Genomic DNA, 26688 nt, shown 5'->3' with positions numbered 1-26688 from the left:
ACGAAGTGACGGAGCCGCCGCACCAAAAAACTCGAACCACCGGTAAGTTTTGGTTTTCCTCCTTTTTCCACCAACAAAAGTTACCTAACCCCAAATGGCGTAGGTTTTTACCTAAAACTGACCGAAACTGGTCTAACCGAGAGGAGGAGCCGCCGCAAAAGGCAGAATTGGTGACGAAGCATGGTGGTGCCGTTATAGAAGGCGTAATCGACAGCGAAGCACAGTGACGCTGTCGTGTCGAAATCTTAAACTAGCCCTCATTGAGATTTTTGGGTTGTTTTTTTGTGTATTTCCATGATATTTAACGTATGATTTGGCTTTAGCTGAAAAATCTAAGAAATTCAAGAACCGGGAACCATCGGAAAGCATTGTAATAAAGGCGATGTTCCAAACACCAAATTGAGTAAGAATCCCTTACCTTTTCTCCCATTATGGTTAAATTAAAGTTAAATTAATAATAAATAGAAAATTATAAATGTTGGCGACCCCTTGATTAGTTAAATACTGGTTACCGATGGAGCCAATAACCGGTTAGTGTATATTGTCCCTATCTTATCCATGTTACCTATTTGTTGTTATATTACCTTAATTGCCTACTATTACTTCGTGTACTTTAATATATTAATTTTAATTACTTTTCTTATCCATTTAGTCTACTCAAACCATTTTCATCTTTATTTCATTTTATAAGTTTGTAATGAATGTCTTAATTACGTTTTATTAAATCATTGAGTCTTAATTTATATCGACTATTAAATGATCATTCCATTTTCTTGTAATTGCGAAATGTGAGTTTTGCATGTTTTTAGTGGCTAGATAGTAATGGAAACTTATATATTTAAGTAACATTGTTAAATTTAAGGGCTCACAGGGTATCATGGAAAAGGGTTTACGGACCTAGTACATAAGGTAAACCCTACCGTTGACGTTACCCTCAATCGAATGAGGCTGAGAAATCCTATATCAGTAGGGGTTGGGAATTGCTTTGATCACCTTCATTATCAGACGGGGTATTGAGGCAATGGTGTTTTTGGCGTTCATTACCGAACGAGGTATGGGATGATCAGTTGATTCATTGAATAGATATTTGACCCACGTGTGGTGGAAACTCCTATGGACCCCCAGCGGCATCGATAAGTAAATAAAAATAGTAAAAGTTAATTATTCTTGGTCTTTTAAAATATATAAGATGAATTACTATTCTAGTTATTTCTTCATAAATAGCATCTAAGAACTTACAAGTGAGCAAGAAATTAATATTTTCAGTTAAATGATTTTATTTAAGAAAGAAAAATGAGCTCCATTGGTTGTTTTATGATTTTTTTTATTGGTAGTAAAGTATTGATATTCTTACTGAGTTAGTGTCGCTCACCCCTTTATTATTAACTATTTCATATTAACACAACCAAGACCTTGATCTGAACAACAATAAAACTAGCTAAAAAATTATCTCTCATTTTTCCAGTTGCACAGTAGAGATTGATCACATAGGTTTTTCGAATTATATTTTTCTTTCTTTTATGTTCTTCAAAGGTATTCTTGTAGCTCTATTGGGCATTTCAATTAAACTGTGTAAGAAATATAACCTTAAATTTTAAACTACTTTCGTAAATTAATAAATTTTAGTATTATTTTATTACTTGCATTTGGGTCTTTATAGTTGGTATCAGAACCGCGTTCCTTGAAACCATTGCACATTGGGTTAGAATAATTTAATACAACCTGAATATCAAATCTTTGTTGTAAAATATAGGTACAAGGACATGAGTAGAGGAAGACTCCTACTAAATAGAGCAGCCTAGGAGGGATTGGTTTAGGAGGATGTCGATTAGCTCTTTAAGATGCTGAAGAGACTCATCTCTGCCTAGTAGGCTAGGGAGGAGATAAGGGAGTTACTTGATCCCCCTCTACCACTGCCACAGTATGAGCCACCTCCACGCCGAAAGGATCCAACGCCACCACGACATAACCCTACTCCTCCACTATATTATTCGGTATTGCCGCAATACAATCTGGTGCCCCCACCATACAACAAGGTGCCACCACAGGGCCACCCGATCCCTCCCCAGCATAATTTAGTTCCCCTTAAGCAAGACCCAGCTCCACCTGTTATGGACCCAAACTACATTGAGAGGTATAAGAGACTTAACTCATCTACTTTTGTAGAGACTTCCACTTTTTGAAGAAGCTGAATATTGGCTAGCAGAAACAGAGAAGGCCTTCGCAATTTTTGGAATAGTTCCCGAACATAAGGTTGTCCTTACCACTTATATGCTCGTAGATGAGGCAAGACGTTAGTGGCAATTGAAGCAAGCTACCTTACCCACCCCAGTCACCTGAGAACAGTTTTTGGTTTTTAATATTGAGTACCTTCGAGAATACCTTCGACATCTGAAGGATATGAAGTTTGCACACTTGGTTCAGGGAGATTTGTCAGTATCAGAGTATGCTCGAAAATTTTTGAAATTAGGTCGAGACTCTCCTGAGCGCATGACAGACGAAGGCAGAAAGGAAAGAAGGTTTGAGTGGAGTTTTCATCCTGAAACCAAACAGCAGTTGTATATGTTCGAGCTTAGCACTTACTCAACAGTTTTGGCCAATACACAGTTAATAGAAAGGAACCTCCATATTTTTTCCCAGCATGGGCAACTTTAAGCCCTCGGTTCCACATCATATGCTAACAACTACTGCATTGAACCAGCAGAATAAGAGACCAAAGCCCACAACTCAAGCTCCTTCCCAAGCTTCGATAATAAGACGCAATAAAATTTATCGGCACTGTGGTAAAAATCATGGAGACCGACCTTATTATCGCCTCAATAACACCTGTCGTGTGTATGGGAATGCACTCAACACTACGCAAGAAAATGTCCATAGAATCAGAATCAGGCCAGACTCGCAGTCAAAAGCAAAGTCTATACACTTACCCAACAGAATATTGAAGCCAACCCGAACATAATATAGGGTACATACACTATCTACAACCACCTTACACATATTTTAATTGATATTGGTGTTTCACATTCTTTTGTTTCACATGCTTTTACTCAAAATTTAAATGTGTTACTTGAAAGTTTTAATTTTATATTGTTTGTGTTTATACCTGGGAATAAGACATTACTGGAAAATGTTATGTACAAAGCTTGTATAATAGAAATAGCAGATAGAAAATTGAGCATAAATTTTATGACACTTGACACAAGGAATTTGATGTAATTCTGGGAATAAACTGGCTAGCGACGTATCATGCCACTGTGGACTATTTGCATAAGAAGTTTGTATTTAATATTCCTAACAAAGAGTTTTTCAAATATTAATAAAAGTTATAGATATTATTCACATGTGGTAACTACATTATTTATCAAATGCTCTTAACTCAGCTATTCTTTTCTACGTTAGGCAAGCCTAAGAGAGAGATTTGTATTTAAGATATTCCTATTATCTGAGATTTTCTAGACATATTCCCTGATGAACTACCAGGAATGCTAGTAGATCGAGAAGTGGAATTTATCATAGATCTTCAGCCTGGTACTTACCTCATCTCGGTTGTCCCATATTGAATGAGTCATATCGAGATGAAAGAACTAAAGAAACAGATCAAAGAGTTGCAAGATAATTGGTTCATCCGGTATAGCATATCCCTTTGGGATGCTGGAGTCACGTTCGCAAGAAAAAGTGATGGGTATTTAAGGTTGTATATTGACTACAGAAAATTGAACAGGATCTCAATCAAGAACAAGTACCCCCTTCCCAGGATTGATGATCTTTTTAATTAATTACAAGGTTCTCATATTTTTTTCCAATATTGACCTACGTTCGAGATACCATCAGGTAAAGATCAAAGCAGAAAATATCTCTAAAATGACATTCATAACCCGATATGGGCACTATGAGTTCTTAGTCATGTCATTCAGATTAACTAATGCACTTGCGATCTTTATGGATTTGATGAACATGGACCTCATGTCATTCTTAGATCAGTTCATTATAGTATTCATTGATGATATCCTGACCTATTCAAAGAGTATAGAGGAACATACTCAGTATCTGACTCAGGTCTTATAGGTTTTCAGGAAAAAAAAACTGTGTAAAATTGAGTAAGTGTGAGTTTTAGCTTGAGCAAACTTCCTTCATGGGGCACATAATATTAAAGAATGGAGTGTCAGTGAATTTCGATAAGTTTGATGCAGTAATAGGTTAGAAAAAGTTGACTTCGATTAAGGAAGTTCAAAACTTTTTGGGTATGGCAGGTTATTACTGCAGGTTTGTAGAAGGATTTTCAAGTATAGTCGTCCCCCATACACGACTTATGAAGAAAAACGTCAAGTTTGAGTGGAATGAAAAATGTGAAAGAATTTTAAAGAATTTAAGAAATGATTGGCTCCTGCACTAGTCTTGGTTCTGTCGAACAGAACAGGTGGATATACAGTATATAATGATGCGTCTTACTAAGGATTGAGTTGCGTTCTAATGCAGAATGGGAAGGTCATAGCTTATGGGTCCATGCAGTTAAAAACTTATGAAAAGAATTACTCCATCCACGACCTGGAACTTCCCTCCATTATCCACGCTTTGAAGACCTAGGCCACTACTTATATGGAAAAATATTTGAAATTTATAAAGACCATAAGAGTTTAAAGCATATATTCACTCAGAAGGATATCAACATGTGTCAGAGACGTTGGATAGAGCTCCTCAAGGATTACAATTGTAAGATCTTATATCATTCGAATAAGGGTAATGTGTTAGCCGACACCCATAGTAGGAAGAATGCAGGTATATTAGCTCACATAATCGTTTCTGAATAAGGGTGATGAAGGCTATGCAGCAAATACAGCTCTAAAATTTTAAAAGGGCTACATGTCTAGCCCATATAGCAATTCAACCCGAATTAATCTAGAGAATAAAAGAGGCTCAATTAAATGATCCCACTCTAATAGCTCTCAGAATGGATACAGAACAGGGTTTAAACTTAGAATTTCGAGTCTCTGTCGATGGGTTTCTTAGGTTCTAAAATAGGTTATGTGTTCCTAGTGATAGTAAATTAAAAAATGATATCATGACAAAGACTCACAGTTTAAAGTTCACTATGCATCCGAGAAGTACTAAGATGCAATAAAGTATGCAGTCCCAATTCTGGTGGAACGAGATGAAAAAAAAATTATTGATTTTGTCTCTAAGTGTTTTGTATGCCAACAGGTCAAGGGAGAGCATCAATACCTAGACGGGCTATTTCAGTCATTACCAATCCTATAGTGGAAATAAAAATATATCACCATAAATTTTATAACAGGGTTGTCTAGGACACGTTTGGACATGACACAATATAGGTGATTATTGACTAACTCACTAAGTCCTCTCATTTTCTTATCATAAGAATGACTGTTCCCTGAGATAAACTAGCTAGAATCTATATTTGGGAGATAGTCAGAATACATGGAGTTCCGGTGATAGTGGTATAAGACATGGACTCCAGGTTCACTTCTCGATTTTGGACAAAATTTCAACAAGTAATGGGGATGAAATTGTTTCTTAGCACAATATTCCACCCCAAACAAGTGGACATTCAGAGCAAACCATTTGTACATTGGAGGATATGCTCAGAGCTTGTGTTCTAAATTTCAAAAGGCACTAAGATGACCACCTACCCTTGGTAGAGTTCGGTTACAATAACAATTATCAAGTATATATTGGTATGGTTTATGAGAAATTATATGGCTGACCTTGTAGATTATTGATCTGTTGGAAAGAAGTGGGCGACAGAAAATTGATTGGCCCAGATCTTATAGATGAGACCACAACAAGGATTGTTAAAATCAAAAGAAATATCCAAATGGCCCAGAGTAGACAGAAAAGTTATGTGGACACCCGAATGAGAGATTTAAAATTTGAGAAAGACGATTAAATTATTTCTTAAGGTCATCCCCTTTAAGGGTATCACTAGGTTTAGAAAGAGGGAGAAGTTGAACCCCATGTTTATTAGATCGTTTGAGATTTTGGACAAGATTGTAATATCCACCTACGGCTAGCACTACTTCTAGAACTATCCAGAGTCCATAACGTCTTCTATGTGTCAATGTTACGCAAGTATAACCATGACCCCTCACATGTTTTGTCTTACAAGCCACTTCCACTTCAAGAGAATTTATCTTACGAGAAGGTATTGGTTAGTATTTTGGACTGAAAAAGTAGAGTATTTCGCAACATAAAAAATTCTTTTATTAAGATCTTATGACAAAATCACTCACAAAACAAGACCACTTGGGAGTTGGAATAAGCTTTAGGACCCGATATCCTCAATTGTTTGACTAGTGGGAGGGTAGCTATTTGAGGGACCATATTTTCTTAAGAAAGGGAGAGTTGTAACACCCCGAGCTTGGAATTTAGGCTCGGGATGATAAAATTTATTTTAATAATAATTTTAAATTTGTTAATTTTAATTTTTTTTTAGAATTTTTGAAGAAATAGACATTTTGGATATATTTAAAAATAATTTTAAAATGGAGAGGCCAAACTGAAAATAAGAAAGAACTCACTTGAAATAAAAATTTGAAAACTGGGGCCAAAGTACAAAAATGAAAAAAATGGCCATGTAGGATGATCACGTCAGCAACATGGCCAGTCGCCATGCACTGCGTGGCAGACATGCCAGTAGGCGTTCCATGCGGGAGGCCACACAGGTAATTCGTGTGCCAACTGATCCAACGACCCAAATTCACTCTCGCGCGCACGAATGACCCAGATCTATTTCCCCATTAGCCGCAATTAAACAATCTACATGCTTTCAATCTGATAGCCTTGATTTGCTACCCCAATAAACGAGATCCGACGGTGGAGATCGACCCATGCGGACCCAAACAAATGACCTAGATCGAGAGAAGATGAGTATTTAAACTCCTCTTCCACCAAAATCCTAACCCTAGTCGTAACCAGTTCGCCAAAGAATAAAAAAAAGGGTGGTCGAAAGAGAAGCCAAACTGACACTGATAAGTGAATTTCTCTCTCGTTCGTTTTGTTTTTCTATTTAAGCTACTCAAAACCCTTATCGATGCCAAAAAATTCGAGTGGAAGCCAAAAATGAAGGGCGAAGCTTGGCTGAGCCGCCACACATAAAATCGAAAAATCCCTCTTATGAGCCCGAAATCTTTTTTCGTTTTCTTATGTTTCTTGACCATAGATTATCTAACATATTTTTGGTGTAGGGCAACCGAAGGAGGACCATGACAATGAGGAAGAAGTGGCAGAGCCGCCACATTGGAAAACCCAAACAGCCAGTAAGTTTCAATTTTCCTTATTTTTCCACCAACAGAAGTCACCTAACCCGATTCGTGCAGGTTTTTACCCAGAATCAGCCAAAACTTGCTTGACGAAGAGGAGGAGCCGTAGAAGGCAGAACTAGTGGCAGAGCATGGTGGTGCCGCCGTGTTGAAATCCTAAACTCGTCCCTTGTGAGAATTTTGACCCTTTTTGGGCCTTTTTTTTTTGCGTATTTCTATGATATTTTATGTATGTTTTGATTTTAGTAGAAAAACCTAAAAAATTCAGGAACTGGAAAGTGTAGTAAAAAAGAGATGTTCTGGATACCAAACTAGGGTAAGAATCCCTCACTCTTTCTCCCGTTACGGTTAAAATAAAATAAATAATAAATAAAAAATTATAAATGTTGGCGACCCCTTGATTAAATAAATATAAGTCACAGATGGAGCTAGTAATCGATCAATGTATAATTGTCTCTATCTTATCCGTATTGCCCATTTATTGTTATATTATCTTAATTGCCTACTACTACTTCATGTACTTTAATATATTGATTTTAATTATTTTTCTTGTCCATTTAGTCTACTCAAACCATTTTCGTCTTTATTCTGTTTTATCAGTTTACAACGAATATCTTAATTATGTTTTAATGAATTATTGAGTCTTAATTTATATCGACTACTAAATGATCATTCCATTTTTCTATAATTACAAAATGTAAGTTTTGCACGTATTTAGTGGCTAGATAGTAATGAGAACTTATATATGTAAGTAACATTGTTAAATTTAAGGGCTTGTTAGGTGTCATAGGAAAGAGTGTACGGATCTAGTATATAGGATAAACCCTACCGTGGATGTTATCCTCAGTTGAATGAGACTGAAAAATCCTATACCAGAGGGGGTTGAGAATTATTTTGATCACAATCATTACTAGACATGGTATTGAGACGGTGATGTATTTGGCGCCTATCACCAGACGGGGTATGGGGATGACCGATTGATTCATTGAATGGATATTTGGTCCATGTGTGGTGGGAACTCCTATGGACCCCTAGTGGCACCGGTAAATAAGTAAAAATGGTAAATATTAATTATTATTGGTCTTTTAAAATGTAAAAGGTGAATTACTATTCTAATTCGTTTTTTTTATAAACAGCATTTAAAAACTTACAGATGAGTGAGGAATTAATATTTTTAGTTAAATGAATTTACTTAACAAAGGAAAATAAGCTCTATTGGTTGTTTTATAATTTGTACAAACCTTTAATTTCCTGTATCAGTGGTAAAACATTGATATTTTTACTAAGCTGGTGTAGCTCATACTTTTTGATATAGAACCCAAGATCAACTAACGTGATCAAAAACTCACACAATTTCATTTAAAGGCATCAAAGGAATTGATCCTATAAAAACTCTTCCTACTTAACCCACTATCAAGAATGATAGAAACTAAGGTCACCGGAAATGAAAGAAATAAAATAAAAAACGCAACTAGGTCATACCTTGATAAGTAGATCCACTCATTACTTAATAAGATGGTAGAAGAGCATCTCTTGAAAAGAAATACTCTTAATATTATTGAAATAATTTCTGAATGTCTTACAATGAAGACTTGGTGATTTATTTCTAGGTTAAGCCAAGTAAATAAAAAGAAAAATAAAATCTCTTAATTTAATTTGCAATTACATAAGAAATAAATTTAAAATTAAAAATTAAAAACTAATTTCTTAAGTAAGATAGATTTAGTCTTCCATTTTAATTAAAAGAGATTATGACCAAATTAATAGGGAGACATGAAAATTTAAGGCTAGCCATAAGATCTCCTTTTTAGCTTATTTCCTCCTTTTTCTTTGGATTGTGTCTTCTCTTTCTAGTCCATGTCCATGCTCACATCATCTTCTCCCCTTTAAAAAACGATTCATCCTCGAATCGGACACTTCTTATGTAGGAGTTTCACCAATCCTATTTTATTTGAGAAAATGTCCTGCAAAATAACACTATTTAATAAAGAGGGTTTAAGGTGAGTTAATAATTTTTTCTTAAAAGATGGTCTCCTTAGCTCTTGTTCCATATAGTAACATTCTTTTTTCATGTTCCTCAATCTTTTATTTCCACCAGACTTTATAGAGTTTTTGAGTTACTACTAATCTTTGAATACCTCCTCAAGTAATAGTGGTGCCTCTGTAAAATTCAACTACTCATGCTAAAGGAATAACGATTCCTATAGTCATCATAAGTTGCACGCTTATCATATTGCCAGGGTTTTCTAAATATGATGTGACTAGCATGCATGGGCACAATATCACAACGTATTTTATCAGTGTATTGCCCAAAAAAATGAAATTAATACCTGCTTAGTCATTTTTATCTCTTCACAATCAGTCAACCACTGCAACTTGTAAGGGTGAGGATGGTGCGTGTATGTCAACCCAAGTTTATCAACTAGAATAGTACTAACAACGTTGGTGCAACTACCCCCATTTATAATGAGACTACATACCTTCCCATTTATAAGGCAACGAGTGTGGAAGATATTCTATCTCTGTTACTTTCTTCCAACTTAACTTGGATGTTTAGAACTCTCTAGATAACCAAAGCTTCCCCCTGAGTCGGATATTCAATACTTTCCTCAACATCTTATAATGGTGGCATGTTATCATTATCTTCACTCTCGTAATCACTAACACTATCAATTCCACCATAATCTCTCAATAGCATGATCTTCTTATTTAAGCATTGAGAAGCCATATGTTCGATTCTGAGACACTTAAAACATTTAATTGTACTATACTTTTGAGATGAGTTAGATATCATACCTTTTGTATCAAGTAAAGTGGACTTTTTATTCTTCTCGTTTGTTCCCTTGTTTTCTTCTTTCTTAGGCCATTCTGAGCTATAGGTAGGGGTGACATATGATATGCCCTACCTTTTATACTTGAGCTGTCTCTCGATTTTCATGGTCATGTACACCATGTTTTCCACCTCCATATAGTGCTATAATTCCACCATGTTAGCGATGTCTCTATTGAGACCTCCAAGGAATCTTGTCATGGTTACTTCGGGATTTTTTTCTATATTGACCCTGATCATGGCCATCTCCATCTCCATCTCCATCTCCTTGTGATAGTTCTCAACGGACATAGACTCTTATGTTAAATGTTGTAACTTTTGATGTATCTCTCTATAGTAGTAAGAGGGTACGAACTTTTTTCGCATGATTACTTTCATATTTCTCCAATAGGAAATTGGTCGCTCTCTATTACATCGTCTAGTGAGGAGTAGTTGATCCCACTACACTAAGGCATAGTAAGTGAACTCTACTGCTGCTAGTTTGATCTTCTTTTCTTCGTGGTAGTTATGGCAATCAAAGACTAATTCTACATTCATCTCCCATTCCAGGTATGCTTCAGCATTATTCCTACCCTTGAAAGGTGGTATTCTCATCTTGATGGAGTTGATATTATTATCCCTCCTTTTTTTCTCTCCTCTACACCCTATCTTTCCCCTCATCATTACAGGACCAGGCCTCATTTTTAGGATGTTGAGTTCTAGGCCGCCTTGTATTAAGGATCCTGTGTCTTGTTTCACTTCGACCATTACTCAAGTTATCTACCTTCTGACTAAGTGGTGCCAATTCTGCATGCATAACCTCCATAAGGAGCATTATGTTAGCGGAGCTTTGATTCTCACTTAACATTTTAAGAAGATTTCCTATAAAAGGATTAGTTAAAAAAAGTTTTTTTTTTCACCAATTTTCTCATATTTCACTCACTTAACTTTTATCCTCTAATAATCTCACACACTTTTGCCTTTCACCTTCCTATCTCCTACCCTAAAGTTGAGTGCTGGATAGATCCTCTTGAATCAAAATATTCTCAAGTATTGTTTTAAGATATCGCAAGGAGTCCTATAGAACAAATACTAGAAGAAAGAGTATAACACACAAAGAAAGAGGTAGTGTGTTATCAATTACGCTAAGATCTAAGATACAATTTAAATGCTTAGATGTATTAGAGAACTAAAGTTTAGAACAATAAAAGAAACTGAGAGTAAAAAAAGTCGACGGTTTATAGAAGATGTAGGGATTCGATATTGTCTCAAGAAAAAAACCGAAAATATTCTTACCAATCTACTCCCGATGCACATTACATTCTATATAAAAAAAATATAGTCTTTAATGAATTATGTAAGTATGAATGCACGTGATTATAAAAAAATTGTAAAATAAAGAAAGCTTTTGCCTTATGTAGAGGTGGTTCTTGCATCGTTTCAAAGATGGATGGTTGAATACCAAAAATGTAAGTACTTTTTCGATGAGATTTCTTTCATTTATTTCCTTTATTTTCTCTCTTCCTTTCTTCATTTCTTTCGTTTTCTTTTTCTTTTTTGCACAGGAAACAAAATTGCAAGAAAAGTAAATTAAAAAACTAATTGGTACTCAACAATGATTTTATCAAGTCAAAAAAGCATCAAGTGACGTTATGTCTTACTTGGATCGATGTATGAGATGATCTTTTTTTTTAGTAGATAAACAAATAAATAAACGGTGCAAGAATTTAAAAGTACATAAGTAAAAGATAATAGATTTATATGGAGCCAAAACTCTGATACCAAATGATGCGGAACCCAAGATCAATCAACATGATTAGGAATTCACACAATTTCATTTAAAGGCATCAAAGGAATTGATCTTATAGAAACCCTTCTTATTTAACCCATTATAAATAATGATGGGAATTAAGGTAACTAGAAATGAAAAAAATATAATGAAAAAACACTACAAGGTCGTATGTTGATAAGGAGATCCAGTCTTTACTCACAAAATAGTAGAAGAACCTCTCGTAAAAAGAAATATTCTTAATATTATTGAAATAATTTATAAATGTCTTACAATAAAGACTTGGTGGCCTATTTATAGGCTAAGCCAAGTAAATAACAAAGAAAATAAAAAATTTTAATTTAATTTGCAATTACATAGGAAATAAATTAAAAATTAAAGATTACAGACTAATTTACTAAGTAAGATAGATTTAGTCTTCCTTTTTAATTAAAAGAGATTGTGGCCAAATTAATACGGAGACATATAAAAATTTAGGGTCAGTCATAAGATCTCCTTTTTGGCCTTTTTCCTCATCTTTTTTTGGATTGTGCATTCTCTTTCTGGTACATGCCCATGCTCACATCACCTTTATTATTAACAATTTTAAATAAGGACGACTAAAATCCAAATATTGAACAATAAGAAAACTAGTTAAAAGATTGCCTCCCGTTTTTCCAGTTACGGAGCGGAGGTTGATCCTATAAGCTTTTCAAATTACACTTTTATTTCTTTTATATTCTTTAAGGACATTCTTCTAGTTTTATTGAGTATTTCAATTAAACTGTGTAAGAAATATAACTCTAAATCTCAAACTACTTTTGCAAATTAATAAATTTCAATATTATTTTATTACCTACATTTTGAGCCTTTACAAATATATATATATATATATATATATATATATTTTGCATTTGGATTTTATAAATAACCTAACAAATATTCAAACATATAGTTATTGTATTGATTTAGGTTTGTGAAGATTTATGCTTTTGTTAAACAATTATTTATATTTATCAACTCACTTCAATCTAAAAATTAGGTTTTCGTTGTAGCAATATAAGTTGATGAAAAATGATGATTGAGATCAAGACGACTTTGGATTAAACATTTTAAAATTCGTCCGAACCTTATCAAATATATATATATATGTATAGATTGGCTACATATATATATATATATATACATATATATTACGAAATAAAAATAACCATTTAACCCATTATATATATTTGGGTTTATATAGCAACGGGTCATGTTCAATTTTGACAAAATTCGCACCAAAACTTTCTATTGTCATCTCTAATAATTTGTATCTTAAATGTTAAAAAGTATATAGCCTGCATATCGCATATTTAATATAATTTAATTTGAGCATCATATTTCACATACTTCTACATGTGAAAAATTCAACTTAATATAATTAGAAGCATGTATTGATGTGATATCATTAAATTCTTGTAGAAAATCCTATAAGATATGTGCATAATAAGAACTAAATCTCATACAATTATTAGCTTTGCATATCTCACAGATTTAATGCATTAAATTTTAAATTTTTGATTTAATACTTAATTAATTTAATAAATCAAATTTGGGTAAAATTTTAATATTTTATTAGAATCTAAATATGACAAATTAATGCAATCCTAAAAACATGTATTAAATTAAATGGAACAAAAGTTTTAGATTCAAGCTACATACTCTGTATGTAATACAAACACATTTAAAGAAAATCCAATCTCCATTAATTCAAATCTTGCTGTTTATGGAAAAAAAAAAAAAAAAAAAAAACTTATTAAGTTTTTGTCAAAAGTAGATATTATCTTATATATATTTATTAATTTGGATGATAAAGGAATCCTTTTAATTGGTAAAATATATTTATTAGTTATTTAATACGCAAATACTAACCTAGAATAATTTTGATAATTTACATATTTTGATTATCAAGGCATACATAAATTTATTATTATTTTTTAAAATAACATACAGTAAATATAACTTATATAATTATTTTCGCTAAATTTACAACTGTCACTATTAGTTTTGAGAAATTCGTCGTCGCAATAAAAATATTATATTAAATTAAACTATGAAAAAAAAAAAAATGTACAATAATAACATGAATAGTAATTATATGGTAAGGAATTATGGTACAATGAATTTAATTTTGAGTATTATGATTAACAAAATTAGCAATTAAATAAAAAAAAAAAATCAATTAAGCCAGCATAGGCAGTAAAGCTAAAAGACAGGCACACTCCCTTTAAATCTGAAACTGCCGCTGAAATTGCAGATTCTTCACCAACTTTTATTTATAGTCACGCCAAGGTTTTTCTCGTCGGCGATGGAGAATCACTCCCAGAGGCTTCCGATTTCACTTCAGTAGCTCGATTTGCATCATTTTCCCTCTTTCCAAAGCTCAAAATATCCTCAAATTCAACCGCGTAATTCTCTCTCCTTTCTTACTCTTACAGTCACTTGAATACAGGCCAAAAGGTATTTCGCTCTCTATTAGCTCACTGTTTTTTTTTTTTTTTCTTTTTCTGTTTTGGTTGTCTTTTTAGGGTTGGCTTTGCAGCGAGATTGCTCGTTTTAAAGTGAAATTTTAATCCATGGTTGTCTTCTTAGGGTTTACATTTCTTTTAAGTTCAGAAAATTAGTTGCACTATGTTTTATGTTTTTCATTATATATCTGGTTGTGTTGATATTTTCGTTGGACAGAAATGTTTAAGGCACTGTACTTTATGATGATTTACCAGGAAAAAAAAAAAAAGAGAGGTGTTTTGGTTCGATTATATATTGCTTGTTGAAAAATTTTTGCTGTTGATTAAAAGAGATGTTTATCTCTTACATTATTTCGCAGTTGTATTTGCTGTTGGAGGATGCAGCTGATTCTACTGTAGTATTATTGCTGACGTAGGACTGGGGATTAAGGATACTGATTATTCGAAGCAGCCTTCTTTGCCATTAAACCTTCATTGGTAAGGAAAATGAAGAGGAAGCGTGTTCCCAGGAAGAAGAAGCTTGTCAAAAAGGCTGCTGAAGTGGACCAAAACGAGGAGGCGTTCTTGGATTTTGTTAACCAGAACAATGAAGAAGCTTTCCATGAAGTCCAAGGTATTGAGGAACCTCTCCAGGAAAACCAGAATAATATGGAACCTCACCAAGAAAAACAGAACAACTTGGAATCTTCACAAAAAAGCCAGAACAGTCTGAAAACTTTCTCTCAGAACCAGAATGATATGGAACCTCATCAAGAAAAACAGAACAATTTGGAATCTTCACAAAAAAGCCAGAACAGTCTGAAAACTTTCTCTCAGAACCAGAATGATATGGAACCTCGCCAAAGAAACCCAAACAATATGGAGAATAACCAAACAAATAAGAACAATGTGGAGCCTCACAAAAGAAACCTGAACAATATGGAGCCTTACCAAGGAAACCAGAGTGATGTCGAGCCTTATCAAAGAAACTGGAACAGTATGGAACCTCACCAAAGAAGCAGGAAGAGTATGGAACCTCACCAACGAAACCAGAACAATATGGACCCTTACCAAAGAAACCTGAACAACATGGAGCCTCACAAAAGAAACCTGAACAATATGGAGCCTTACCAGGGAAACCAGAATGATGTCGAGCCTCATCAAAGAAACTGGAAAAATATGGAGCCTCACCAAAGAAGCAGGAAGAGTACGGAGCCTCACCAACGAAACCAGAACAATATGGACCCTTACCAAAGAAACCTGAACAATATGGAGCCTTACCAAGGAAACCAGAGTGATGTCGAGTCTTATCAAATAAACTGGAGCAATATGGAGCCTCACCAAAGAAGCAGGAAGAGTATGGAGCCTTACCAACGAAACCAGAACAATATGGACCACTACCAAAGAAACCTGAACAACATGGAGCCTCATCAGAGAAACTTGAACAGTAAGGATCCTTACTCAAGAAATGTAAACAACGAGGGCCCTTACTTAAGAAACCTGAACAATATGGAACCTTATCGAGAAACCCTGAACAATGAGGCCACTTACCGAAAAAGCTTCATCAATGAGCGAACATACCGTAAAAACAGAAACAAAGAGGGAAAGAAGATGGCAGTTAGTATTAGTGATGATGAATATGATGTATCTGAGTCTGAATCAGATAGTGGGTTATCTCCATTATTGTCTTCTTCTTCTTCAAGCAAAAGTGATGAGTCATACGATGTTTTGGGTAGTTCTAGTTCTGATGATTCATGGATCGATAAAAAATTGAGGAAATCAATTAGAGGGCGTCGTAAAGCCAAACGCAAAAAGGAGAAATTGTTAAAGAAAAGTACACAAGTAAAAGGTCAATCATTGAGGGGGTTGAGTTCTTTGAGTACGAAGATAAAGAAGTCAAAGATATCTCATCATGATCCTCAGTACAATAAGAAAGAACTAAAAACTGCATTTTTGGTATGTTGTAAGCTTTTTAAAAGTTAATTCTTGGCTTTTTTTGGTTATCTCATAAAAGTATTTCTTTTTTCTTTTTTTTTTTCTGGGTTTCAAAGTTTTGAAGAGAAAAGACGATGGCAAAGTACGTTGAAGTTACTAGTAGAACAACTGTTGGTTCTTACTGAATGATTCTTTACATGGTCCATCTGTTTTTCTAAAGAACTTCAATTTCCTTGTCCTGTAGGTGATTAAGAAGGTTATGAAAATGGATGAGGCTTATCCTTTTAATGCTCCAGTTGATCCTATTGCTCAGGGAATCCCTGTAAGTATGAATTGCTTTTCCAAATTTTTTTTATTCTAGTCCCGTCTTCTCTTGTGTGGCAATCTCATCCAACATAGCATCCTCATGCAATAATACTCATTTTCTGAATTTGTTAATACTTCACCACCTTGTGCTCGTTGCCATACACTATCTGCCTTGGCTCTGGTCTTGTAGAATATTTGTTTTAGCCTAAGATAAACTATTGAATGTTTTCCTGCTTCTTGGTGTCAGGTTATTTGACAAACCTCTGCTATCCAGGCAGTCTTGTCTTTTATTCATAACCAAATATAATTCAAGAGGAAATAATGTCAATTAGTTTCTCGTTCATCATCCTTTTCATCTTTGATGAATTTTGGCACACATGTTTCTAGACATTTGGATTTTAGTTTTTTCTGCACAATTCTGTGTACACCATGTATATAATATCATTCTTCTATATTATCTATTCTGAGGCAGAAATAGAAGATTCTTTTTATATAAATAATGAGGTACTTATTTTCAGTATGCTGCTTGAATTCACACAATATATTTACGTGACTTCTAAAAAAAGTCACCTGGGGATTATCGTTGTTATTTATAATATAATATTTCTTGCATTCAGAACTATCCAGTTCTTGTGAAATTTCTTTGTGATTGATTATGAGATTAACTAATCTCCCCTCTATCTCATGTGGGGTGGGTAACTGCAAGCAGGATTACTTTGACATAGTAGATATCCCGATGGACTTTGGGACAATACGCAGCAATCTCCAAAATGGTACTAAGTACATGAACTCGGAGGATGTATTTAATGATGTAGAATATATTTGGAATAATTGCTGCAAGTATAGCAACGAGGGTGACTATACTTTGCATCTGATGAAGCGGGTGAGGAAGAAGTTCATGAAGTATTGGACAGCTGCTGGCTTGAATTGCAAACAACGAAGGAAAATCTCTGGTACTTTTTATGAATTTGTCTGGTCCTTTTTTTCAATGAATTTGTCATAGTAGCTCACCCCCCACCCCCCAAATTTAATGAATTTGTCTGGTACTTTTTCTTTTAAAGAAATTTTCCTATATAACAAGTAACACCTTTTTGTTTAAAGGAATAATGAACCTCTTGAGTTCATGTTAATAAGATTCTAACTGTTGGTGGCTTGATTGAAAACTATTAGCATGGCTGCATTAAACAACTTGACAAAACCCAACTGGTTTACTTTTTAGACTTAGTTTTGGCTTTTCAGCAGTAGACAACAAAACTTTGAGGTTGGTCCTGATTGATATGCATGTAGCTAGTTCAGTAATTGAATTTTTTATACTTTTTGTCTCCTTCAGTACCATTGCCCCCTTCCTTTTCTATTTCTCGCACTTTATTGCTGTAGTTCATTTAGCTTTCTGTCCTAAGTTTAAATTATTTAAACTATATTTTATTCGGTTTTCTCTGAAGTCTTATGAAGAGTTGAAGAAATAGAAACTACTAAGAGTTATAAGTGAAATTGGATTTTCACCTTGCAGAATCTATCTTGAAATTAATTGCTGAAAATGCTCAATTTTAAAGCTATTGAAGGTGTTTATAATTGTAAATTACAATTTGCTATTTTAAAGCTATTAAATTGCTTGATTGTAGTATTCCAAGGATTTTAATAAAAATTAAAAGTAGAATTTAGCTAGGAATGAAATGAGAATTGAAGCAAACAAGACCGAAGGGTAACTTCTACTGGCATTAACAAGTCTGGAAGATCCAATACTGTTTCCAGGCATGTAGTCAGCATTCTGAAATTGAGTTCTACGGCATACCTTTCAGAAAATTTTATTATAGTTTTTCCTTTTTTGCCCCTTGCTTCATATTTTTAAAAGATTATGATGTCTTTGGTCCAACATTTATTGTTTGAAATAAAATGCTTGGATGCAATATTTAATTGATATGCAGAACTATCTAAGCCTAGACAAGGAGAGTGGGTTTTTTTTACAGCAGGGTTGCATAGGGTCCCCAACCCCAAGTAATTAGAAGGAAACTGGGTTTAGAACTCTGTGGTTTGATTTTATTCACATATTGTGGAAATAGGACTTTTGAGATTTTTGAGTTTATTTTTAGAATTTTATGGACTTTCTCGAAAAGAAAAAAAGAACTTTGGAAACTTCGGTTTTATTATCCTTTTTGAGTTGAGGTTAGAGCCTATGTAAAGTTTTCTATGATTAGTTCAAAAAATCTCGGAGTTGATGATTTTGTAGTCATATAATTTAACATTCCTGCCTATTTCTGTTTCTGTCTCTGTTCTCTTATCTGCCTAACATTCCTGTTTTCTTCCCCTCAAGTCTTTGTTTTAACCCCACTTTTCTCTGTCTATCCATTCCAGTACTCCTCTATGTATTCTTTTATTTCTCTAGATTGTAGAAAAATTGTTGTTCAACCATTACTTCTACGTCAAATGGGTTATATGTTAGTTGGGTTATATGTTAATTGGTTATTTGAAAAAAGGGGGATTTATGTTGATTTTTATTTCCAATTGCTCATGGATTGTAAAGATTTTGGTTTGAAGTTGACTATGGAATCACTGATGACCTTTTTCTAAAATTTTCTAAGACATCTGCACTCATTGTTTGTAGGCAGTACGAACCATAACTTCAACCTGACGAGCCAGGATAAGCTAGCCTCAAGCCAGCGGCATCGGTTACCTACAGCAAACCGTGACCAGCAATTTCAGGCACATCAACCTTTGGCAAGTACCGTTCAGCCACAGTTCTCCCAGCTGCCACCATCAAATAACCAGCCTTATCAGTTGCAACAACCACAACCAAGCACCAACCAGCCACAGCTCTCTTGCATGCAAGTTGATGTAGAAGGTAATACAAAAGGTAAATTATGCTGTTATGGCTCCTAATTTGGGAATTTTGTTATGAGTTTAAGAATAGGGAAATTTAGAGGAAAGTTAGAAGCGTACCTCTAAGGCTTTCCGTCTTTAGAACCTAGTTTGAATATAAAAATGGCTCATTAGAGATAACCAAATGACCTCTGAGTTTATTAAGAAACTCAAACATTTATAAATAATTTTCAGGTTAAAGTTTTCAATCCACACTCCATAAATACATATGTCACAGCCAAATAAAACCACCCCACTGCTGCAAGAACCACCCACATGAGAGCTATAAACTACCTAGTGGACATTAATAACCACCTAAACATGCAAAGACTAAAACGAAAAAGTAGAACACAAAAGAAAAATAAACTTCCTCGAAAAAGATTAACCCTTCCTGAAATGTACTGATTATAGGCCATAGCATCACTCGCTCATTCAAATAGTTACTTATCCTTGAGGCAAAAAGGCTTGGGAATGGAGTCAGCCTAGAATAAACAGCCTCCCAAAATCCCAATTCTGAAGGTCCTTCATTAGGACCCTAGGTAGTCTGGGTTACGGGTCTAGACACTGGGTAATCTAAGAGTGGATTAGAGTTTTTATTTATTTTTATTCTTTTCTTCCCCATTGTGACAGAAAATAGGGCCTCATTAGAGAGAACCCTAAGATCTTAGAGCATAGAAAGAAACTTTGTTGAACAAATTCTGCTTATCCATTTCCAAAGTTGAAAGTTCTTATCATCAGTTACGGAAATAACTGCCCTTTAAGTGGACTTCCAAAAATTACATAAATGACTATGTGTTAAGAAGTGAACATAAAGAAAACTAACAGTAGCATAAAACCAAGACAAAACAGGAAAAACAGAAACAAACTAGAAGTATTCAAGGAAAGCTATCTGATTGGTTTCACTCCTTGACTGGGTTAGTTTGGGTTGAGTATGAACGGGTTTTGGCATGTCAAGTCCGAACCTGCCAACTCCATAAATAATTTCCCGCTAACCTGAACCCATCTGGCCAAGAACCCACAAATTTATTTAGAAACACGCATCTGGGCGGATTCAGACGATCTGGATATACGGGTTCAGAGCAAGACTGCCATCCCTAGTTCCATATCTAACCTGCATTATGCATATTCTACTTTTTTCATCTCTAATGAAAAATTACTATCACGTGCAGCAAATTGAATGCATATAAAACTGTTTAATATTAGTTTTATGAATTCTTGCTAAGTTATCAACTTAGTGTTTGATAATCTGTTTCCTATGAAGTTAAAGTTCATTTCTTGGATTTTAACCAGTCCTCTTTATTTGTTATTCAATTAACTATGGGGTTGTTAGGACGAGCACACATTCGATCTAGAATTGATGTCTCCATACTGCAGAAAAGACGGATGTGTTCTAGACAGGTGGTCTCAACTGTTAATGGTTCAAGCCAGTCTCAACTGCAGCAACCCCGTATCGATGGACAAACATTTCATTTGCAGCAGCCCCAACAGAGCACAAGCCAACCACATCTGTGCCAGATACACACTGGGAGAGGTAGTCTTGTTTAAATCTTCATCCCCACATGAAGACTATTTTTGGATTGCAATTATGCTTACATTTATCCTTGAGTATATTATATGCTAAAAATAACAATTTGCTATTTTTTCTGTTCAATTTGTTTTAGTTTCTTTTGATAATTTTTCTCATTTGTTTGCTAGTCACATTATGGGGACCTGCATAACCTGTCTCCCCATCAAGTGCGCCATGAGGAAATCTCCTTTATTATGTATTAATTGATTTTATACATGCTTTTAACTAATTGTATAGACATTTGCACATTGCCATATCCTCCAGATTTAGCCATAAGTTGCAAAGAAGGTTGCACCATGAACTGTGGCAAATATGTGCCTTGGTGCCTAAAGGACTCCATGCATTATAACTGCACCCAGATACTGGCTCAAGAGCCACCGCTGCAACAGGAGTCTCCAGCGAGTGCTGGCCAGCCCTTGTCCCAGATGCCACAGGCCAATACAGGTATTAGTGATGCAGGTTTCTGCACATTAGACATGTTTTTGATGAAACCATTAATTAACTATTGCAATCTATTGAATGAATATACTATGTGTTTCTCAAGTGATAACATCTATGACTTTAAAACAAAGTAGCAAACAAGGATCCTAGGTAGATGATGATAGATTATAGGTCCCACATATTTTATCATATTTCATGTCTCAACCAGGTTACTTTTCATGAATGTCTGGTATTTTCTTGAGTTTTCTATATTAATTAATGGGACAACCATATGTTTATGACTGGTTGAACATTGAGTGCAGTCCTGCCTCAAATGGACCTTTTGGTACCTATTTCAAGTGCAACACTGTTATTTAGTTTACTTGCAAAGTAGGATTCTTGTAGCCAATCCCCAAGTCTAATTTTTTAGACACTTTTTTATATTTTCAATTGTATAAGTTTTTTTAAGCAAACCAATTTTATAAGTTTCTATACATTGACTAATATGTTTATCAATATGAGGGGCTTTTCTCTTTTACTGGGAGCCGGTAGTGCATACCAACCATTAGATATGTACTTAGGGGAATGCTCTTCATGAGACCACTTAAGATCTGTCAACAGAGCAGCAACTTTGTAATTAGAACACCTTGTCTTTGGAATGTTGTTACCAAAGCTTGTTTCAGGGGGCTTTTCTCTCTTTTTTTGCACTGGCTCTAGCGTGATGGGGGAAACCCACTTGTTGTTTTGGTCATATGAGCTTTGAGCTATGAGCGGGCCTGGATTCATTATGTTGTATCTAATGAGCTATGCATTTGCCTTCTTTGTGGTATGAGTATCTGTCTCTAGTATCTCTGTTTGTTTAGTCTGTGTTCTGTTCTGCTCTTTTAGGTTTTGGTGGTTATGTGTTGGGGAACTTGTTTCTGTACCTTTCAATGGTGGTTACCACTTTCTGATAAATTTTTTTTTGAAGTACACTTTCTAATAAATCTTTCTCTTAAAAAAAAAGCTATAGAAGTTTTCTAATGGGTAATAATACAAAAACAACCTGTGTTTGTAAATTTGTATCAGATTAGCTGTTGACTTTTTGATAAAAGCAATTGATCCCTTGTATTTTTATAATCTAAACACTTAATTTCGACATGTATTTTTTTCTTGAATCGTATATCAGTTATTTTTGACATCACAACGAGCATGCACTTAGTTCTCCTCTGCAGTCGTCACTCCTTTGCCAAAGAACCCCAAAATAGGAGTATTTGTGTTTGGTTTCATGGAGAAAAAATAGTAACTGGGAAACATCTGTGAGAAATGACAAATATGTCTTCTAGGAAAAACAATCTGCCAAATTTAACTGATGGCATTTTATTATGTATCAGTTTGATATCTTGTAAAGGTAAATTACATGGGGTCAATGTCTCAAATATAATATTCAAGGTAAATTACATGGGATCAAATTTGTTAAGATATTTTATATCATTTTGTATGGGCTATTCTATATCATCTTGGTGTTTATTTTAGATTCCCATTTACTTATCAGTTATAAGTAGGCCGTTCACATTTTTCAGTTACAGGCCCTGCCTTGAATCTTGGCCGAAGTCTACAGAGAAGTTCTTTGGAACCTGCAGCCCAGAGTCCTAACCAACAACCTTTGGATCCTTTGCAATCCCAGCTTGAGCAGGTAGCAGAGGATAACCATGGGCCACATGGTTCAAAACAACTACCCCAAAAGAGAAAGAAGGGGGGTAGAGGCCCCACCCGGTGCCTTTTTCTGAAGGATTTGCCGGAGGGTGAGCGGATCCTTGTCCCCTTCAATAAGATTGGGCAGCCCGTTGGCCGTGAGGCATCCAAGCTAAGTAGTTTTCTAGGCAACATAGCGCGCAATGGTCACATAGCACCCCTTAATTATATTAGTTGGAGGCACCTGCCAGATACGATCAAGGAGGATATATGGCAACATGTCCAGGTATTAGGAAATTATTCTTTTGTTGCTACATGACCTTATTTTCTCCATTGCTTCTATGCACTCTCCCTCCAGAAACTGTCATGTGATTGCTTGCTTTCTATATGTTCTAAGTCCAAGTTTGAAATTGAGCCAATTGGCAAAGCTTGGGTCATGAAATCTGTTGCAACAAAGTGGAGGGATTGGAAGGCAGAATTAAAGGCATGTCATTATTATCCTAATAAGACAGATGAGGAACGACTGAAGGACATCAATCCAAGGGTTGTTCCGGATCAATGGCCATTCCTCGTATGTTACTGGAGCTCTGAGAAAGAGAAGGTATGTGCCTTTAAAGGATCAAAGTATTTAAAACATATCTTCAACATGATTGATTTCAAGTTAATTATTTATTACTTTATTTTACATGGAAAAAACTGGAAACACTCTTTGTAAATGCATTTGTAGATTCGTAGTGCTAAAAATAGGGCTAACCGTTACAAGCAAAAAGGCGTACATGCCATGGGCACAAAGAGCTTTGCGAGGATACGTGAAGAGGAGGTAACTTCCTTTTCTCTCTTGGAAGGTAAATGCATATATAGGTCATTTGGATGTGCTATTAGGCATTAAGTTATTGTGCTTATCTGAAAGTAGCGTGCAAAGAGGCCTGATGGAAAGGAGCCGACTAGGGCTGAGCTATACATATTAACTCATACACGCAAGGATGGGCAGCCTGTGGATGAGACAGCGGCAGAAGCAATTGTATGCCCTAGTTACTGATTTTGTCTATATACTCTACTCTGGTAATATATGTATATTTATTGATTTAACTGGAGCGTGATGAAATTTTATAAATTTAAACCACTTTGATTGGTTTAAGGCAAAACTACAAGAACACACAACTCAAAGAAAGACTACTGAGGGAAGTTACAGCGATGAGAGAGACACCTTTTTTGAAGTTATGGGAGAAGAAAAACGTAACCATGTGCGCACCTATGGGTTGGGCCCAACTCCTGCTGATATTTGGGGCACAACACCAAAACGTTGTGACCATGTGAGGGTGGCCTGTGAGGTAAAAAAGTTAACTAATCAGGAAGTAAGCAAAATGTTGGACAAAATGGAGGCCTTGGAGCAGAAGTATTCATCTATGGAAGCACAGATTGCGAAGATTAATTCGAGCATGCAGATTTTACTAGAGAAAGTTGGAGCAACTTCTGCAAATTTAGAGACCAAACAGGTACTGTTTACTTGTGCATGGATGAGATCTTATATTTGTCCCTTAAGCTGCAATTTTTGATTTTTTGGATCCCTATCAGGTTCCTCCAGACTCCAATGCTGCTGCAGATATACGCCACCAACGTCTAAACTCTTCCTCATCAAGTCATGCAGTCGCATCCCAGGAGGTGAGGATTTTTTTTGTCTTTCTTTTTACTTTTAAGTGCTTCACAGAAGTACCATATTAACTTAAATATATTTACAAAATTTAGTCTCTTATTTATTTTATTAAAAACATCCCTTTAGATAGTAATATGTTAACTAGTGTTAAGAAGCCTCTCAATCACATAATTATGTCAAATGACTAGAATATTGCTACATAGTTGGATTGTGGTTAATTGTGAGTTTTTTAACACAGGATGTACAAAATGGAAGCATAAATTGTCATTTTGAATAAACAAAAAATAGGAGGATTATTTTTGTAACTAGACTTTTGTTAAAAGGTTATTTTCGTAGAGTCCTCTAATTGGCGTATGTGGTGTTATCTTTATCAAGCTAACATGAAACACATGTCTGACTATAACATAGCATGAACTGTAGTACTATGGCCTATTTGTTTGACTAGTTTTAGAGAACTCACAGTCCTTAAGATGGAGAAATTTATGATAATAGATACTACCAAGTCGCTGTAATGTGCCCAGAGCCGTTGGGTGTAGTGGCAAGACAGTCCTTGGAGTTTTCCAGTGTGGTTCTAACCTCTCCATTATGCGTATAAAACTGTTGCCATAATGCATAGGACAAACTATATTTTGGCTTTATTCAAATTCAAATTTTGCAGTTCCTTTTTCTTTTTTTTCTTTTTATTTTGGTGAATTCAGTTTACTTCATTTTGGTAGTTCTTCCATAATATCATTAGTTTTCTAGAGAGCGTCTATATGAGTGTCTGAGCTCTTAAAAATATAGATGTAAATAGTTGAAGGCAACAAATCCAAATTAGTAAAAAAAGAGCAGTAAGTTATAAGATGAGTGTCTAAAGAAATTAATGTTTTCATATAAAATAACAAAGTACCAAACCATAAGTTATGAATTGTACCAAAAAAAGAACTTCCAGGATTAGGATTAGGATTAGGATTAGGATTTGGATTTGGGTAAGATCATACCGTAGAGAATAAGACTAAAAGTTTCTCTAGTGCATTCTCATTGCCGAAGGTTTAGTTTAGTGACGCACATCCCTCTGCTTAGAGATAGATTCAAATTTAAGTTAAAGGACCGACCTTTCAGTGTCCAAACTATTTATAACTGGATCTAATGGTTAAAAAAGTGAGAATTACGGTAACTTGGTAGTACACAAGTCACCATTGTTAGATTCTAGAATAATTGACATAAGCTGTTGTTTCGTCTCTGATACAGACCAAGCCACCAATAGAGAGAGAGAGAGAGAGAGAGAGAGAGAAAGAGTGTTAATATATTAGTTTTACATTTATGTTCCGTTTTGTTTAATTTTTATTGAATTCTTATTTTGTATATATTTGATTAATTGCTAGAATATCATTTATATTTAAAGCAATTACTCTCTCCTACTTGAATTTCTTGGAGTTATGTGTCTACTGAGGTTGGATGAAATATATGAGTTATTTTTTGTTTTATTTATCAAAAAATATTTTAGTAGCTAAAAAAGAGTGTTGGAAATTGAATAAGAATTAATCAGGCCTAGTAGGTTTAACAAGAAGTTGGATGCTTTTAATATAGTTCTCATTTTGTTTGCAGGCTACCACCCATGCCCATGTAGATGTAGAAGACTGACGCTGCTTAATCCATCTTCTAGTGTTGGTTTTAAGCCGAGGCTATTGTTATATATATATATATATATATAAACAGCGGTTTAATAATTAATGTTTTGTCCAAATTAAAGTTTTTCTAGAGCCCTATTTGATACATCTACTTGTGGGGAAAAATGTTCTGTCTTCCTTTTTTTTTTTTTTTTTTTTGGGTGGATGTTATATTTGTTATCTGCATGTATATACATATATATATATATAGTTTATAATTTAATTTGCTAGAAAATATTATGTCGCATGAGGTTTGGTACTCATTCAATTTCTTATTAATGCGC

At 34.7% G+C, this 26688-nt stretch overlaps 1 protein-coding gene across 9 annotated transcripts; it reads left to right on the top strand.

Annotated features, from left to right (window-relative positions):
• Nucleotides 1-14102: 14102 nt before the first annotated feature.
• On the top strand, nt 14103-26651 carry LOC110809924 (uncharacterized). 9 transcript variants are annotated; one of them, XM_088213862.1, is made up of 14 exons: nt 14103-14304; nt 14781-16299; nt 16523-16600; nt 17294-17537; nt 19187-19435; nt 20771-20971; nt 21245-21451; nt 22990-23387; nt 23499-23702; nt 23829-23921; nt 24015-24122; nt 24241-24597; nt 24677-24763; nt 26343-26651. In XM_088213862.1, exons 2-14 carry the CDS (start codon nt 14851-14853, stop codon nt 26376-26378), a joined length of 3711 nt encoding a protein of 1236 aa, XP_088069988.1. In that variant the 5' UTR covers nt 14103-14304; nt 14781-14850; the 3' UTR covers nt 26379-26651. The 9 variants fall into 9 exon arrangements, with proteins under 9 accessions (XP_088069988.1, XP_088069987.1, XP_088069984.1 ...); XM_088213861.1 differs by having other exon boundaries at nt 14764-16299; XM_088213858.1 differs by having other exon boundaries at nt 14724-16299.
• Nucleotides 26652-26688: the final 37 nt, after the last annotated feature.

The sequence above is a fragment of the Carica papaya genome, chromosome 2, assembly GCF_054855325.1.
Source record: "Carica papaya isolate Zhongbai chromosome 2, ASM5485532v1, whole genome shotgun sequence".
Taxonomy (NCBI): Eukaryota; Viridiplantae; Streptophyta; class Magnoliopsida; order Brassicales; family Caricaceae; genus Carica; species Carica papaya.
Note: the sequence above shows the minus strand (reverse complement) of the source record. Positions and strands in the feature narration are given on the sequence as shown.